Below are 18104 nucleotides of genomic sequence, written 5' to 3' on the forward strand. Positions count from 1 at the left end.
AGCCTTAGCACTGAGTACATGTGCTTGGAGTGATTGGGGGAGCTGTGCCACGTTACTGTTCTGTGGTGCTCACCAGGGGCACAGGGAACTCAGGCCTGGCTGCTCTGGAAGTAGATCACTGTCGGTAGAATCACCCCAGTCACATTTTTGGGTGCTTCACTGTCAGTGAGAAGCCAGTTACATGGCACTGTCACGGGAGCCTGGAATAGATTTCACTTTGAATTTGTTTGCGGACACACTTTTGCCCACTCATGTTCTTTATTCCAGCATCGATACTCCGGGAGTCATCCGACGAGTCTCACAGCTTTTCCACGAACACCCTGACCTCATCGTTGGATTCAATGCTTTCCTTCCCCTTGGGTACAGAATCGACATTCCCAAGAATGGCAAGTTAAACATACAGTCGCCTCTGTCCAGCCAGGTATGCTGCTGCAGTGGTTTGCACCATCTTGGCTTTCACACAGCCCGCATCGGTTCTCAGGGACTCGGGTCAGACAGTGTGTCTCGAATATTGCATTACAGGAAAGCCAATGACAGATTGGTCTTTCCTGGATGTGCTACTCTCTCCTAGCACAAAAGGGAATAGATCAAAACACCTATATCAGCCTCTGCTTCCCAAATCAATCCATTGGGAGGATTTAAAACGAGTGGATGTGTGTGTGTGCATGCGAGGAAGGCATTCTCTTGACACAGTTTATGTCCAGTCAAAATAACTGCATCTCAGTTAACTAAGGTCTTGGCCTGAAGCCTTACTTCCCTGTGAGCGTGCCAGGCAGGCCTCACTGGTACTCGGGCATGTGGTCGCTGTGACCACCCTTGATGCCACCCACAAAATGAAGCAGTTGGGATGTGGGTGTGATTGGCCATTTTTATAATTGCCAGCAGGGTCATTAACTCAGCTCAGGCTTTGGTGTCTTCTCTCTTGGTGACAACTGGCTGCTTCCTCTATCTGCAATGCAGAGGCCTCTTTGAGCTTTACTTTTATAAGGTTATTATTGTTTTCCTCTACCCTGACCCTGTTACCATTTAAGGTGTAGTGTTTTGCTGAGGGAGGTGGATGTCCAGAGCATTGGAGGGTATTTAGTAGTGTCCCTCACTCAACCCACAAGGCCTTCACCACACATTGTCAAGTATCTCCTGGGAGAGAGTCGCCCCCGATGAGAACTGCTGGTCTGAGCGAACCTACTCTTTCAACTTCCTCCATCTCTGCCATAGGGGTTTTAGTGGGGAAGGTAAAAATCTGCCGCAGGAAGCATTTTGCAGGTTTCTCCTCTGATGAAGGAGTGTCCTCTCTAATGAGGGTGTCAGATTGGGAAGGAAAACAGTGAGAGACGCCTACACAAGGCAAGCTCCATGTCCAGTGTGTTGTTTTATTAAAGCCAAGGGGTGCATCTCAGTTTGAAAAAGAAACACGGAAGCCTGTGGCTGCTGAATTCCAAAGAGCTTCCATTTTATGTTTCTGAATGAAGCCTCAGGATCCAGACAGGGGGCTAGTGCCTCCAGACCATAAAAGCCTTGGCAGGATTAACCTTTGAAACAGTGACAGCTGGGGGATGAAGCCAAGCTCATTGTCAACAGAGTGCACGGAGCACTTAGTGAGTCCAAAGCACCCTGTCAACACGGAGTATCATTCCCATCACTTGCTGAGAAAGAGCAAGAATTGTGCTTCCTATGTGGACATGGCCTTTCTCAGTCCCTGGCTGTGGGAGTCACTCTGCTCTGGGCTGGGTCTCCATGGGAACTGCACCATGGTGCCTCTGCTGTTCTATACACTCCAGGGAGGGTTCTTGTAGAGATAACAGACCGGACCAGTCTGGTCTTCCCTGGCTCACCGAGGCAGTAAAGGCCCATTAACTTGAGGAAAGGTGGCAACTTAGTGAACTTAGTGAAGAGCCACTCAGCAGGACTTTAGTGAACTTAGTGAAGAGCCACTCAGCAGGGCTTAGTGAACTTAGTGAAGAACTTAGTGATGAGCCACTCAGCAGAGCTTAGTCTTCCTCCTTCTGAAAGAAGCCACATCCAGGTTCCGCTCCCTCAGCTGGAGAGTGCATTTAGGAACACTGGTCTGCTCCACTTCAGTCAGTACTGAGGACCAGCAGGGTTTCCAGCTGGCTTCTCGGCAGTCCTCAGTGTCAGGCACAAACAAGGTGTCTTCCTGGCTTCCCGGAGTCCTTTGAGAGGACACAGCAGCTGGACATCTTCCCAGAGCTCCTCGTATGCCAGTGCTCTGGTGATGTTTTTTAAAATTGGTTTGTCTAGCCTTGCTGTTTGAAGTTCAGCTTGGTTCTTTTCATTTTTCACCTCGTCATGAATCCTGTCAACTGCAGACAAGGAGGGAGTAGCTCCTAGATGCTGAGGAAGAGAAGTAAGGGCGTCCTGGCCTATAGGGAGCCCTTCGTGCAGGGTTTCCCAGCCTTGGCACCATTGCCATCAGGGCTGGGTCGTTCTGTCTCGTGGGGCCTCCTTTGCACTGCAAGGCACTGAACAGCACCTCTGCTCCGCCCACCTGATTCCAGTAGCACGTCCTCCTCCAGTGTGACAACTTAGAAATGTCTCCAGACCTTGCCAAGTGTTCCCTGTGGGGCAGAATCAACCCAGCTGGAGAACATCATTCTGAAGGGGAAGACTGGCAGACATGTGCTGTGACAAGGGAAGCATGGCCAAAAGGAGGCCCAGAGGACCATGAGCGGAAGAACGTGTCCTTACTGGGGCCGCAGCTTCCATAGTCGGCACCATTTTGGATCTGGTCATCTGGGCCTTGTTACCTCACCTGTGCAGAGAGAACCCCAATGTCATCCTCTGTGTCACTCTCATACCACACCTTTTTGTAGCAAAGTCAGAAAGTAAACATTCTGCTGTTATAGATTTACCTTCCTGGGAAAACCAGGAGTCCTCCAGGTCAGACAGGACCCTCATCTGTCTTGGTCCTGACTGTGTCCCCCCTTCAAGCACACGCTATCAGGCATGTGTGGACAGGGGAAGACACTGGATGTTGGTAGATCCCTTCAAGGGCAGACCCTGCCTTCTGGGAGCTGACCTTTTTATGCTTACCTGGGGCAACAGCCAGCTTGGGCAGGGATAAAAAGACAAACCTTTAGTGCAGCTTATAAGATAAACGGCCCCATTGCATTCAAAGGGAGGCCTGCTGTCCACGCTCTGAGTAGGGTCGTCTGGAAGTTCAGTCAATTCCCAGTAGGTCGTGTCTACCCAGGTCACCCACAGAGTGAGTGCAGACCGTCTCTCCTGTGTGTCAGACCCTGGAGTTTACTGGAAGTCCCAGCTCTTGGGGTGCCTGCTCAGTCGAGGTGGAAAATCCTGAGATTCAGACGGACAGATGTGAAATGTGTGAGGGAGTTCGGCACTGCAAGCAAAAGGTGGCCGGGGCAGGGCTTGAGGACGGCAGCGGGAGCTGTGCCTGGGGTGGGGGAGCGGGTGTCTTCCTGGTGGTGGGGTAGAGGCCTGAGGTAGGAATGGGGGAGTGTGTTTGAGAAATAGCCAGGAAGCCAGTGGGGCTGGGACACAAAGTGTAGAGGGTGTGATAGAGAGCCAGGAGTGTGGGAAGTTGGTGGACAGTTCTGGAAAGGCCACTTTGGCTGCTATGCCAGCCGTAGACTGAGGTGCAGAGGAGACCTGGGAAGCCAGACAGTGGGAAAAGAGGGGGAAAGAAACATGGACTGGTTGCCTCTTGCATGCAACCCAGGCATGTGCCCTGACCTGGAATCAAGCTGGTGACCTTTTGGTTTGCAAGCTGATGCTCAGTCCACTGAGCCACACCAGCCAGGGCCTGTATAACCTTTTGTGTGTGGCTTCCTTCACTCAGTGTGATGTTTTCAAGGTTCATTAATGTTATATTAGAGCGTCCGTGAATCAGAGCTTCATTCCTTTTTACGGCTGAATAACATGCCCCCGTATGGATGGTCCGCGTTTAGTTCATCCGTTCTTCAGCTGATGGACACTTTGGTGGTTTCCATCTATTGGTGATTTTGACTAGTAAGTGCCACTTTGAACATGAGTGTTCAAGGAATTCCTTCTAGAACACCCCATGAGAGGACACCACAAGAAGGCGGCCATCTACAAGCCCAGGGGCCTAAGGAGAAACCAAGCTCCAGAACTTCCAGCCTCTGTAACTGTGAGGAATAAGTTTCTGTTGCTGAAGCCACCCAATCTGTGGCATTTTCTTGTGGCAGCCTAAGCAGACAAGGATACCCACCCAGGTGACGGCCAGTGTGCCTTGCAGTCCCCATCTTACTGGAGCCCTATGGGCGGCAGGCGGCACAGGTGGGGTGCTTGGGCTCCTGGGCAGTGGGAACAGCAGACTCAGTTTGTTCCTTCACTGTCTGTCTGATCGTTCCCCGGCAGCGGAGGAAGCTGCTCTGTCCCAAGCTCTGTTTCGGGTGGTGCTGCGGATACAGCTGTGAACAGAGCAGAACCTCCACCTCTGTGGTGTTTGCCGTCTGGCCAGGGTGGACAGACAACAAAATAAGTACAGCGTGTTGGAATGCACGTACAACAAAAACAGCAAGAGAGAGGCTCAGAGTGCTGGGAAACAGGGTCATTTTAGTTTGGCACAGGATGGTTCTGGAAAATTGCTTGAGAAATAGCCCCTGTTTGCTGGAGATCTGCAGGATGCCCAGGGTCACTCCTGATGGCCCACCTATTGTCAGAGGCAGGTGGAGGCTGTCATCAGAACCATGTGCAAAATGCCAGTTTAGAAACAGATACCATCTGGGGGAGTGGGGCGTGACGCGCCAAGAATCAGGAGTCTGAGTGCAGAGGGGAGATATGTGTGTATCTGTTTTTCCATCTGGATTGATGGAAAAGCATGCAAATGCAGGGCATGCTCGATGACTGGGCAAGGCCCGCTCTTCTCTCAGATGACTAGCCCGAGGCTTAGCACCAGAAGTCCCGCAGTCCGGGCAGCCTGGACAGTGAGCCTCCTGTACCCCTAAGTCCCTGGTGAGAGCAGGTGCTTCTGCAGTTGAAAACAGTTCTTGCTGAAATGGGCTGGCAAAAAGTGTGGGAAGTCTTCTCTTACAAAGAGGCCGAAACTTCTCTCCAGAAAGGATTAAACAGTCCACACTTTGTATATTTCTCACAAATGCTAATTTTTCAAATTGCAGGGTGTTCCTCAACCCTTTGTGCGCTCTGACCCGGTAGGGAAGGATCAGGTGGAGGCGAGCATGTGAGACTTGCCCAGGAGGAGCAGTCTGCATGCTTGTGGGGCCCCTGTCTGCACCCCTCCCTCCAGACTCCCAGAAGGAACCTTTTCCTGTGTCTCAGTAGAGCACTCGGCTCTGTGCCGGGTTCTGCCTGTTGTACAGACAGTGGCCTGGCCTGGCATTTGTCACAGTGTCCTGGTATCCAGCTGCTGGTAACTCACTGTCATGTTGTTGTCAGGAGAATTCGCACAACCACAGCGACTGTGCTGAGAATTTCAAACAACAGCTGCTGTACAAGGAGGACAAGCCCCAGGTGCCCTTGGAGTCAGATTCTGTGGAGTTCAACAACGCCATCAGCTATGTGAACAAGATTAAGACCCGCTTCCTGGACCACCCTGAGATCTACAGGTCATTCCTAGAGATACTGCATACGTACCAGGTAGGAGGCTTCTGGTTCCACTTCTCTGTGGCTGTTCCTAGCATCATCCCATGTTGGGTGCATTAGAAGCATTTTCTTGTCTGAATTATGGAATTCTGTAAAAATCTGGCTTTTTTACTGTGGTAAAATACAGATACTATAAAACTTAGCATTTTAACCATTTTAAGTGTTCAGTTCAGTGGCAGTAAGCACATTCACACTGTTGTGCAGCCGCCGCCGCCATCCATCTGCGGAACGCCTTTCATCTTGTAGAACTGACACTCTGTCCCTGTTAAACACTAACACCCCTCCCCCAGCCCCTGCCACCCACCATTCTACTCTCTGTCTCTGTGCATTTGTGGACTCCTCTGAGGACCTCACGTAAGTGGGATCCTGCAGTGTTTGTCCTTTTGTGACTGGCTTCTCTCACCAGCACCTGTGGTGGCAGGTGTCAGAATTTTCTTTTTAAGGCTGAGTACTATCCCATTGTGTGGATGGACCACACTCTGTCCAGTCATCTGCTGAGGGACATTTTGGCTGCTGTGAACATGGGTGTACAAATACCTGTTGGAGTTCTGTGTAGTTTTTACTTTAATTTACTCCTTGAGGCAGCTGTGCACCCAAGGAAACGTACATCAGAGGGATTTAAAGAGAACCTGAGGGGATACTCTTTTAATTAAAAGATGACTTTGTTATTGTTTAGACCACACAGCTTCCTTTGTTTCTGCTGATTACAGCTGGGCCCTGTGCAGGTGCTGGAGATGAAAGGTCGCTGCTGCCCTGGAGTGCAGTCTAGAGGTGGGAGAAACTTAGAGGTGCTTGGGGTGGGAACGAAGGAAACTGCAAAGAAGGACATCAGGATTAACGGTTGCCCTCTGTGTGGGGGTCAGATAGAAGGTATTCAGGTTAAATCTTGACAAATGGGTCAGAACCATTAGGTGCACAAGTACAGATAAAGGGTGGGCTCTTGGTGTCAGGGACACCCTGTGCAAAGGCCCAGGGGTCAGAAGGGGACATGACGGGAAATGCAGGCAGGCCAGTGCTGAGGGACCTCTCTGTCATACAAGGAATTTGGACATCATCCTCTTCCAGACGTGGGGTTTCCTTTTATTTTTCTAAGCAGTGGAACCTAACTTTTAGAAATGAAATCTTCTGCACAACCTTGATAAGTGAGGTAAAGAAGTGGAATTCCCTTTGGCCAAAAGTGTAGGTCAGATTGATGGGGTTTGCTTCCTGTAAACCCAGGGAAGCTGTTGTGACACAACAGACTTTTGCCATCAGTGGTGCTGGCAGTGTGCATGGTCCCATCAGACTCACGTCTAGACTGTACGTAGTAGTGTGTGTGCTGTGGTGAGGGCTTGCTTGTCATAGGGGGGCGATTGCAGTGGCAGCTGTGAACATTCGATGGGGCCAGGGCTGGGGGCGACGATGTTTGGTATGGTAGGAGCTTGTGGGTCCTTCACAGACCACGGGGTCATTACAGCTTAGGGGCTGGGAGGTGTCTGTTCTGTTGGTGGCAATGGAGAGGCAAAGAAGTTAGACATTTATCCACGGTCATTATCCAAAGTCATGTGCATGGGCCACAGACTCCTTCAGAGAAGACTCACTGGGGAAGGTGCAGCTCCGCGTCCTCCAGCCAGAGCCACTGGGAGCTGGTGGGAAACACAGGCGCCTGGGCCTCCCCTGGGTTGTGACTCCTCAGGTCTTGCCCAGCATCTGCATTTCAAACAAGCCTCCTAATGGCCTGGACCTCAGGCTGGCTGTTTCTTCAAGAGTAGCTAAAAGTGAATTTTTGTGTGAACTGTTCTGATTTTAGAACATTGGCTTAGGTTTTTAAAAAGACGTTGTCAGGCCAAAAGCCAGCAACGCTGGGTAAATCTGCCCACGTTACAGGATTTCGATCTCTGTTGGGCTTTTGGTTCAGACCTTAGCCCTGCCCCCTCAGAGCCCTTTCCCTCATGCCACTGAGCCTCAGGTCCTAATCTGTCAAATGGCCGTAACACTGGTGGTACTGCTCCTGCGTCAAATGCGGTTAACTGAGGTTATCGTCTCACACAGTGCTTGCCTTGGGTCATCTGTGGGGAGCCGGTCTCCATTGCCCAACTTCATGAATGTGTCCCATGTGTATGTGGGTGAGCACAGCCAGTTCTGCCTCAGTGGGACACAGGAGATTCCTAAAAGTGACCCTGCTCTGAAAATTCACGCCGGCCACAGAGCTTATGGGAAAATGGTCAGAGCACGCCACTGGGAAACTGTGTTAGCAAAACATTTAAAAAAGGCACCTACTGAAAATGGTAGTGCCATAGAACACATTAAATGGCTAAGAATGACATGAATATTGCCGCACTCCTGGCACTTGACATTGGAAAGACCTGAGGTTCACCCTTGGGTGGAAAAGGTTGAAGCCTGTGGGTCACTGGGAAGTGCTGGGAGGAGGTTTCCTGAAATGGGTGTTGTAACTTCCTGTGGGGACAGTGGGTTGCTCCTAACAGATGTTGAGGGGAGGGGTATATTCCCACACTACTCCGTCAGCTCTGCGATTTTTCTGCCCTCACCCACATAAGCAATCGCAGACTCTGCACTGCACTCTCTTGATGCCTTAGTGTGCGTGTCAAGCTCAAACAAACATGTGTTCAAAATAAGCATTGGAACAGAACTGACTGTCTCCATGGGAACATCCCCAGAAAGTGTGTCCCTGAGTCAGGGTGTGCACCTGTCACATGGTTGTAGATAGCGCCATCTTTCCCTGCTCCAGGTGGCACCAGTCTTCCTTTCCACTTCATGGTTCCCACGTCCTCGTCGGAAAGCCGGTCCTTTCCATCTTTGTCGGTCTGATGAGCAAAGTAGCGCTGTTTGATCGTTGTTCCACTGTAGAGAGGTGGCACCCTCTCTAAACTGAGTGGTCTTCGCCCATTTTTTCTTTGGATTTCAAGTGTCCTGGTGACTTTGGGGGTGGGGCTGGGGAGGCAGTTATTTTTCCCCCTCATAAATACGTGCTATGGGTACGGGATTGAAAACTAGCCTCCCTTGGGGTGCAGCAGACCGGGAAGAGGGAGGCCATTGGCTCATTCCCCTTTGTGGCCCTGGAGGGGGCATGTGGAGCAGGAAAGCCCTGCGCCCTGGGAGGGCCCCGGCCTCTGATGCCTCTTGCTCAGTCACATTTCCAGGTGTAAAGCTTACAGAGACTTATTTCTAATGTACATCTTGAGTTCTGCCTGTGCTTCCTGCCTTCCAGACCCAGGTCCCCTCTGGTCTTCATCTTGTCACTTTGAGCACTGGGTCAGGCCATCATCTTTTGTCAACCCTCAGGTCTTAGTGACTTGGCGAACCATTTCATTGGCCCAGAAGTGGCGTCCCTTCCTCTTTACCCTCCTCCCTTTGAGGCCCAGTGCCATCGTCACACCCCCTCTGCCTGGCAGTACATGCTCCCTTGCCCTTGAGAGGGCTGGGACCACTGCCCGCCTCCCCTCACACTCCTAGCATGGACCCCATCCAAGGCCAGGGTGCTCAGGCTATGCTGTGGAATAAGGTCCAGGCAAGGGAGCCTGGCACAGGGCACCCCAAGGTGGCAGGCCGGGCCCCTCTCGCAATAGCTGTCCTTCTGTGTCCTCCACAGTGAGATGCTTGAATGTCACAGCCTTGGTGCCTGGTTTCGTGGCTAACAGCTCATTTTCCTTTTCCTCACAATTGGCAGAAGGAGCAGCTAAGCACGAAGGGCCGGCCCTTCCGAGGCATGTCTGAAGAGGAGGTGTTCACCGAGGTGGCAAACCTCTTCCGGGGCCAGGAGGACCTGCTGTCAGAGTTTGGGCAGTTCCTGCCTGAAGCCAAGCGGTCCCTGGTAAGTGAGAGCACCCACCCAGCCTGGGTGCCACCTTCTCATCCAGAACCCCATGCCTCACTGCAGCCCCAGAGCCAGGCCAAGCTTGTGTGAGCCCCAGGACATGCTGGGTTCCCCCAGGAGCCACACAAGATACAGACACCCAGGAGGCCCCAGTGCAGGTTCTACCTCCACATCAAGCTGGAGCAGATCCTGAAGAGGCTTTCTCAGTAGGGACAGTGCCAGATGGTGAGGGCTGTTTTGGGAGGTGGAGACGAGGGGAGGGGACCTTGTATTCCTCCTGACCTGCAGCCCAGGACCACAGAGCCCCCTGCCTTGTAACCAGGGCCCTATGGGCAGGTGCAGGTGGGGGAGGGCTGAGTCTTGGCAGTGACTGAAGGGCAGAGAGCTGAGGAGGGACCTGGGACAGGGACTGTGAGGATGCAGACTGTATTGTCGGTCTTTCTCTCCTTCCCCCCCTTGTGGCCTGAGGTTTGCTGGACTACACTTCTCATTCCCTGCTTTTCTTTTCCATGAATATGAGGCTTTTCTTTTTTAATTGAAGAAAAATTATATTTTATGTTATTTTTAAAGATTTTATTTATTTTTCAGCAAAGGGGAAAGGCGGGAGAAAGAGGGAGAAAAACAACAATGTGGGGTTGCCTCTCACGTGCCCCCTACTGGGGACCTAGCCCGCAACCCAGGCCTGTGCACTGACTGGGAATGGAATTAGCAACAGTTTGGTTCACAGGCTGGCACTCAGTCCACTGAGCCACACCAGCCAGGACAGAATTTTAAAGCATACAATGTAGTGGCATTTAATGCATTTACATGTTGTGCAAGCACTGCCTCTGTCTAGTTCTGGAACATTCCCAGTACCCCAAAAGGAGACCCCATTCCCATTACAGTCACTCCCCCTGCCCCTAACATCCACCAGTCTGCTTTCTGTCTACGGATTTGCCTGTTCTAGATCTTCCATATAAATGGGGTCATACAACATGTGGCCTTTCATGTCTGGCTTTTCTCCCTGAGCATATTTTAAGGTCCATCCATGCTACACCGTGTGTCGGTGTGTCACTCCTTTTCATGGCTGAGTGATGGTCCATTGTGTGGATGGACCATGTTCTGTTTCTGCGTGAGTGGACATTTGAGTGATTTCTGCTTTTTGGCAGTTGTGAGTACTGCCGATGTGCACATGTGTACAAGGATCTTTTTGAGTTCTTGTTTTCACTTCCTAGGGGTCTGTACCTGAGAATGGAATTACTGAGTCATGTTGTCACTCTGTGTTCAGGTTTTTGAGGAACCTCCAGACTGTTTTCCAAAGCAGCTGCACCATTTTGTGCTCTCACCAGCGGTTTCTCCCCACCACTGACACTTGGTGTTTTCCTCTTTTTAAAAGATTATGTCCTTCATGGTTGCTGTGAAGTGGTATCTCATTGTGGTTTTGATTCATATTTCCCTGATGGCTAGTGATAGTGAACATTTTTTCATGTAATTAGCGGCCGTTTGTATACCTTCTTTGGGGAAATGTGCATTCGAGTCCTTCGTCCGTATTTTAGTTTGTCTCTTGGTTGTTGATGTGGCTCATGCTTTCTTTTTGTGTCTAGTTTAAGAATCCGTTGCCAAATCTTTTACACTCAGGAAGGTTTCTCCCTGTGTTTCCTGATAGTTGTATAGTTTTAGCTATTATGTTTAGGTTATTGATCCCTTTTGCGTTAGTATTTGTATATGGTGTGAGGTAAGGGTCCCACTTCATTCTTTTGCATGCGGAGATCCAGTCACCCTGGCATCATTTATTGAAGAAGCTCTTTTGTTCCCATAAGTGGTCTTGGCACCCTTGTTGAGAACCAGTTGGCCATGGTTGTATGAGCTTATTTCTGGACTCTCGGTTTCTAATCCATTAATCTCCGTGTCTTCCCTTAGGCCGCCAGCACCACGCTGTCCTGGTTACTGTAGCTTTGTAGTGAGTTTGAAAGCCTCCAACTTCGTTCTTTTCCAAGATTGTTTTGGCTCTTCAGGGACCCTTGCAATCCCATATGACTTTAAAGATCAGTTTTTCCTGGTGATCTTTGAAAGTCACCATTTCTGTTGATAAGAATTGCATTGAATCTTTCAGCTGTTCAGGGAGTAGTCGACTTAACAATATTAAGCCTTCTAATCCATGACCATGAAGCATCTTTCCGTTTACTTAAGTTGTCTTTAATTTCTTTCGGCAATGTGTTCTAGTTTTCAGTGTACATGTCTTGCACTGCCCTGGTTAAATTTATTAATTTTTTATACGTTCGGAAATGGAATTGTTTTCTTTTTTTAGATATTTATTTTTAGAGAGAGAGGGAGAGAAACATCAGTGTGTGGTTGCCTCTTGAGCACCCCCCACTGGGAACATGTCCTGCAACTCAGCATGTTCCCTGACTGAGAATCAAATCAGCAAGCCTTTGGTTCGCAGGCCAGCACTCGGAATTGTTTTCTTAATTGCATTTTTTGATCCTCCATTGCTAGCATATAGAAAGACCACTTCTGTGTGCTTTCTGTGTGTCGATTTTGTAACCTGCAGTTTTGCTGAATTTGTTGATTAGCTTTGTTTTTGAGCATTTGCAAGGATTTTTTGTATATCAAACTACTCCACCCGCTAATACAGTTTTCCTTCCTCCTTTCCAGTTTTTATGCCTTTTATTTCTTTTTTTGGTCTCATTGCCCTGGTGGAACCCCCCAGTACTGTGGTGGAAGCAGGCATCCTTGTCTTGTTCCTGATCTTAGAGGGAGAGATTGAAGTCTTTCACCATTGAGTGTGCTGCGAGCTGTGGGTTTTTCATAAACGCCCTTTATCAGATTGCGGAAGCTCCCTTCTCTCCCTAGTTTGTTGACTTTTGTTTCCTTTTTTCATTTTTCTTCCTCTCTGCCCGTGATGATGACCTGGAGTGTGAGCGCATGAAAAGTTGCCCCCCTTCATGTGTCATCACCACCTCTTCTGAATGCAGACACTGTGGAAGCAGGGCTGGGGGCAGTGGCTTCGAAGAGAGATCAGGGGCCACCAGAGTCTGGGTTTAGATGCTCTGAGCATTCTTGGTCCGGTCAGGGTGGGCTGTTGTTTGTCCCGTGTCTCTCACACACTCTACCTGCCCTGTGTCGCTGTCTCTAGGACCCTTAGCAGGGATGCCACCAGGAAAAACTTCCTGACTCCAAGTCAGAGAAGCCCTGTGCCTATCAGTGGAGCTGCTGCTAAGTGCTGGAGCTGGGGCCCTGGGTGTCTTAGGGGGCTGAGGGACTGGATGGAGCCCTGTGAGCACACAGCCTGGGCCACAGCACTCAGCCTCCTCGGGTGCTGTACATGGGCTGGAGCCACCGCATCACCTCCTGGGCCTCCTTTCCTTCTCTTCCACGAGATTAACCGGCCCTCCTGCTCAGGGGGGAACCCAGCAAGTAGTTGTTCTCCAAGTGTCTCCTGCAGGGCCCTGCACGGGCTCAGTGCTCTGTCTTCCTCCTTTCCTCAGCAAGTCTCACCCCCTCCTTCTGCATCCCTGGTAGCTTGAGCTGCATTCTGTCGCACTCTGTGAAGCCCCATAGTACCCCCTTGTATGCTTGGTAAATTTTCTTTGGCTCTCATCCTCTTGGATTTGGGTCTTGTATCTCAGCTCTGACCTCAGCCTTGGCAGCTCTTTCCTTGAACTTGTCCTCACAGGGGGAAGGGTACACAGTAATGTCCATGGCTGGCCTTCCCAGAGCCTTTGCCATCAGCACTGAGTAGTCCAGAGGCAGCCCACGTTCATGGGAAAGAAGGCCTGGGCGAGTTTTTGCCTGCTTTCGCTACTCTGGTGGAAGTCAAGGGGCGAGGAATGTGTCCTCACCTCACACCCCAGGGAGGCTCAGGAAGGCAGCACCGCCTTGACCAGATACAGTGGGTGCAGTGCCTGGAGCAAGGACTGACGATTGCACACCTGATCCTTATCTCACTGTCATTTTCTTGCTGTGGGAGCCTGGCAGGTCACTTCCACAAACCTTAGCTTCATCTAGATGTGGCAGTGGGGACCTGCCTTCCCAGGCCTGTCAGAAGGTTCCTTAGGGAAGTGCCTGGCCAGGGTGAGCCGAGGGCCCTGCCTTTGCTAATCCGTGCTGTGGATCCCCCCGGGGATTGGTGTAACTGATGGAGAGCCTTGTCCACTGCGGTTGTGGGCATGTCACACAACAGACACTAGGTAGTTGATAGAACACTGTTTGTTCCAACTGTGAGCAGTTTTTTGTCAAGGGCCTTCTTAGTTCATGAAACTTCACCTTGGTGGTGATTCTTTAAGCCCTGGGTGGGTGGCCAGTGAGTGGAACCTCTTGTCCTCTGTGGTCACAGCGACCCCTGGTGGTATGATTGGGATTTTACAAAATTGGACGTGGTCCAGCCTCGCTAAAAAAAAAGTAAGCATTTCCTTCAGAAAACTTCCTGTCCACAGTTCTTTAAGTGGCATTTATTATCAGTTCAACAAAGTTTTTTAGTGTATATTGGGTGATTAGAGCTACCTTATATATTTAGAAAGATTGAATCAGATTTTAAGTTATTAAAAACACCCATGTACAATCTGTTATATAAAGTGCTCTTTATATTCAAAGTCCTTTATATTAATTTTTGGATTTCTATTAAAACTTCAGGAAAAAGAAACCAAAGATGAAATTTGATATTGTCCTAATTAAACTCGACTGTTTGGCCTAGATCGGAGTTGGCAGATGTTTTCCTATGAAGGGCCAGATAGTAAGTATCTTAGACTTTGCAGGCCAGGCAGCTTCTGTCACCAAGAAACTTTATTTACAGGAAGAGACCGAGCATGACGAATATGCCAGCCCCCAGCCAAATGGGTGTTGGGGTCCATCTAGCTCGAGCATTTACAAATTGGAACTGTTAACGAATGTTGTTAACTAATATTGCCCTTCTAGCTGAGCAAGCCTGGCTGGGCAAGCAGTGGGGGAGCCACCCCCAGCCCACTCAGCATGTGTCACAGTGTCGCCCACTCACCTCCTCCTTTAGGAATTGGTGTTTGCATCCTATTCTCGTACCCAAAAAAGATGAGGGAGAATTTTCCACTAAGGTTCTTGGAGTAACCGAATCTTCACATAACTACTTCCAGAGAAGTTCATCGCCTGAAGGACAAGTTTGGCCTGTAGTTAACGATAGGGTTTCATTATTGTCATTATAATTGTTATAAAATAGTACATGCTAATGAAAAAAGCAGGTATCTGTAAGAGTATCCGTATGAAAAGTAAGTTTCCCTTCCTTTCCTCAGTTTCCCCGTCACTGTCCTCAGAATTAAGCACCCACAGTGTCTTCTGTGTGTTCTTGTAGAAACTCCCACTGCATGTGCAAATAAAGGTTTATCCTTTTTTTAAAAAATGGCATCCTGTTTGTGTGTTTTTCGGTTTTTTCTTCTGTTGCACGTAATTGTGTATCAGCACACCCATCCCTGGCAGTGTGCACAGGCGCAGAGCTCTCGCTCGCCCGATGGACGCTGCTGTGCTGTTTGGAGGCAGCATGGCTTGCTTGTCCAGCCCCACTGTGGGCCCCGAGCATGTCCTTCATGTGATGTCTCTACTGTGGGGGGGGGGGGCAAGGAGCAGGCAGTGTGGCGGGGTGATTTCGGTGTGCCCTCCCAGCCCTTCCCGCATCTTGCAGAGGCTGTAGCCCGTCCACCTTTCCCTACACACTCCGGCCTGTGGCACATTCACATGGAGGCAGATACTGACTAGAGTCAGAACTGTTTTTTGGTAAATACTGCTGACACCCTATAGACACCCCCCTTGGGAGAAGCATCCACATAATCTGTTAGTCGATGGCTGGCGTGGCCTGAGAGGACTGGCGAGGACCCCCCACTGAGTGGTGACACTGCTCATCCTAGAAAAGAATACAGACTTAGCTGGCAGGCACCCCCTGTCCCCGAGTGACCTGGTGGCCGTCGACCGCTTCCTCTGGCTGCTGGGGCTTTGTGCATGCAGTCCCCTTGTCTGAAAGGCTTTTACTGTCTCTGCTGCCCTTGAACACCAGACCCTCATTATCAGTGGTCAATGGGTGAGCCCCACACACCAAAGCCCCACTCCCGTGTTACACCTGAGGTCTTCTTTGCCTGTCAGAACCCACCCTCCAGCGTGGCCTTCTGTGAGCCTTCTCCCGGCCTCCTGCTGTTCGTTACACTGTCATGGCCTGGGTACACGGGTCTGTCTCCCAGTAAACATGAGCATCTCGAGAGGTGCGGCCACCTTGCATGTGGACGGAGCCCCTGCAGACAGTGCTCGCTGGGGCTGGGGGCTGAGCTGCAGGCCGTTGTATGCACTCAGACAAGTGGAGAAGACACACTGATGGGCCCAGCCACATCTCTCCAGTGCTAACCACCTTCTGTGTTTGTGTCCTTAGTTCACAGGAAACGGGCCCTGCGAAATGAACAGTGTCCAGAAGAGTGAGCACGAGAAGAACCTGGAACACAGCAAAAAGCGCTCCCGGCCCTCGCTTCTCCGTCCCGTGTCGGCACCGGCCAAGGTAACTGTCAGCCATGAGTGTAGGTGTCTAAGTGTATGGCAGCCCAGCAGCCACGCCTTATCTGTAGGTGGCCTGGGCAGCAGCACTCACAGGCCCTGAGCGGTCAGCCTGGGGCAGGAGGCTGAGCCTGGACCCTGGTCTGGCTTGAAGTGCACCAGCTGTGGAAGCTTGGGAAGTCAGCTCACCTCCCAGGTGGCTCCTCATCTGTGTCTGTCTCACAAGATGGTTGTGAGGAGTGTTACCTCCTCCTCGAGAAACCAGAAGTGATGCTCTGCTTGTTTCTTTCAGGGGTAGGGCCCTGTGTACAGGTGGGTCACTGCGCCAGGTGCCCTGCCGGGGGAGGAGAGGGCCTGAGTTCTAGCTCCTGTTGCACTCATCACCCATGGCAATGACTTTCCGGTTCCGCTGTTCTTTGTGCCTTCCCTAATGACTTTCTGCTGTAAGGAAGGGCTGCTGCCTCAGCCATGTTGATTCAGTTACCTGTGTCAGCATGGACTCGGTGGTGCCCAGATTGCCCCAGGGTTGACCAGTGAGGCCCTTTTGGGTTGGCTCCTGTGTCCTCCCAACACGTCACCATCGTTCTTCAGGCACTTGGGAGATGGTTTTGTAGGCTCCGAGTGCAGCCAAGTTTAGGTCCTAGTCCAGCTTAGAGACAAATGGCTCCATGGAGATTTAAAACCCAGGCTTCTCCAGTATTCCACCAGTTCAGTCCTCTCCCCATCTGTTTCCTGTCCCCTTCCCATCACTGTCATGGCCCATAAGACAAAACAGGCAGGGGAGAGGTTTCTGATAACTGTGTCCAGGGGAACAGCTCCCTGCTGTTCCAGCTTTATGATGGCCCCACCTGTTACTGAAAGCCCTAAACTGTTGGACTTAGATCCCAGGTTGTGGGCGGGGCAGTCATGTGACCTTCACTCTTCACTGGGTCACAGAAGTGGAGGTGGATGGTCAGAGACTTTCATCCACAGGGTCCTGCGCTGACCTCACCCAGCACCCAGTGATGGATTCTGTCGGAAGAACTCAGTGCTAGCTAGCGGTGTTGAGACTGACTGAGATGGACAGAGGGGCCACCCACGGGACACACAGAGCCCTGACAACACGAATTTCTCTCCACAGAAGAAAATGAAGCTGCGTGGTACCAAAGACCTGTCCATTGCTGCTGTGGGGAAGTACGGGACCCTGCAGGAGTTCTCCTTCTTTGACAAGGTGACCGGTGGGGCTCACAGTGCAGGGTGAGAGCTCCTGGGAAGGGAGCAGGTTCGGAAGGGGGCTTGTGGGTGGGTCTGGGAGATGGGGCTAGCACCAGCTTTCCCTGTGGAAGGGACTGTGGGCCATCATTGAACAGATGGCAGGTGGCGGACAGGAGGTGACAGAACTCAGGGTCAGAAGCAGGTTTGAGGACACGTCTGCCACTCCCCAGCTGTGTGACTTTTCTAAAGCAGGGATCTTGCTGGGGCTCCCACCCAGGGCCAGCGAGGTATCCCATGCTATCTGAACTGCGGACGGCTGCAAGGAGAGCGCAGCCCTGCAGACCACTGCCAGTCACTTCTGGGCACACCTGTGATGGTGACGTCCTGTGCCTGGTGGTGTCCAGACCAGGTGGGAGCCGGATTGAGCCCAGCCTGCAAGGCTTCCTGACTTGTTCTTCTGCAGGTGCGCAGGGTCCTGAAGAGCCAGGAGGTCTATGAGAACTTTCTCCGTTGCATCGCCCTCTTCAACCAGGAGCTTGTGTCCGGCTCTGAGCTCCTCCAGCTCGTCAGCCCATTTTTAGGGTGAGCAACACTACCCCAGGCTCTCCACATGAGTCTTGTTGTTGTAAACTCTGTCCACCTTTCCTGGGCTGTTCTTTTTGAAAAGTAGTGGGTGCTTTTATTGATACTGTCTTGAAGTAGCCGTTGTTGTGGTGCTTGTTAGAGACTCACGGGCAGTCATGAGGAAGAACACAGACCCTAGAACTTGTTCTTCCCGTGATAACATCTGCAGTCAGCACCCCAACCAGAATGGCGACTCTCGGGCAGCCTCCCATCTTCACAGGTTTCCCTGTTTCTAGTACCCGTGTGTGCACACTCGTGTGTTTATGTGAGTACAGCTCTACACCTGGGGAGGGGCGTGTGTCTACTACCACAGTCAGGACGCACCACGGCTCCAGAGTCACAGGCCTGTGTCCCCCCAAGCCTCAGGCAGCCACTCATGTGTGCTGCA

The 18104-nt window shown here is 51.1% G+C and overlaps 1 protein-coding gene across 2 annotated transcripts in view; it reads left to right on the forward strand.

Annotated features, from left to right (window-relative positions):
- SIN3B (SIN3 transcription regulator family member B) overlaps nt 1–18104 on the forward strand; it is a 35387-nt gene that overhangs the window by 1429 nt on the left and 15854 nt on the right. The window contains exons 3-9 of one of the 2 annotated variants that reach the window (XM_036032504.1): nt 268–421; nt 5398–5598; nt 9272–9415; nt 14030–14129; nt 15780–15902; nt 17019–17108; nt 17556–17674. In XM_036032504.1, coding sequence (XP_035888397.1) covers nt 14115–14129; nt 15780–15902; nt 17019–17108; nt 17556–17674 — 347 coding nt within the window. In that variant the 5' untranslated portion in view covers nt 268–421; nt 5398–5598; nt 9272–9415; nt 14030–14114. The remainder of the gene's footprint in view (nt 1–267; nt 422–5397; nt 5599–9271; nt 9416–14029; nt 14130–15779; nt 15903–17018; nt 17109–17555; nt 17675–18104) is intronic. The other variant, XM_028519694.2, reaches the window with a different exon arrangement.

This window comes from Phyllostomus discolor, chromosome 8, assembly GCF_004126475.2.
Source record: "Phyllostomus discolor isolate MPI-MPIP mPhyDis1 chromosome 8, mPhyDis1.pri.v3, whole genome shotgun sequence".
Taxonomy (NCBI): Eukaryota; Metazoa; Chordata; class Mammalia; order Chiroptera; family Phyllostomidae; genus Phyllostomus; species Phyllostomus discolor.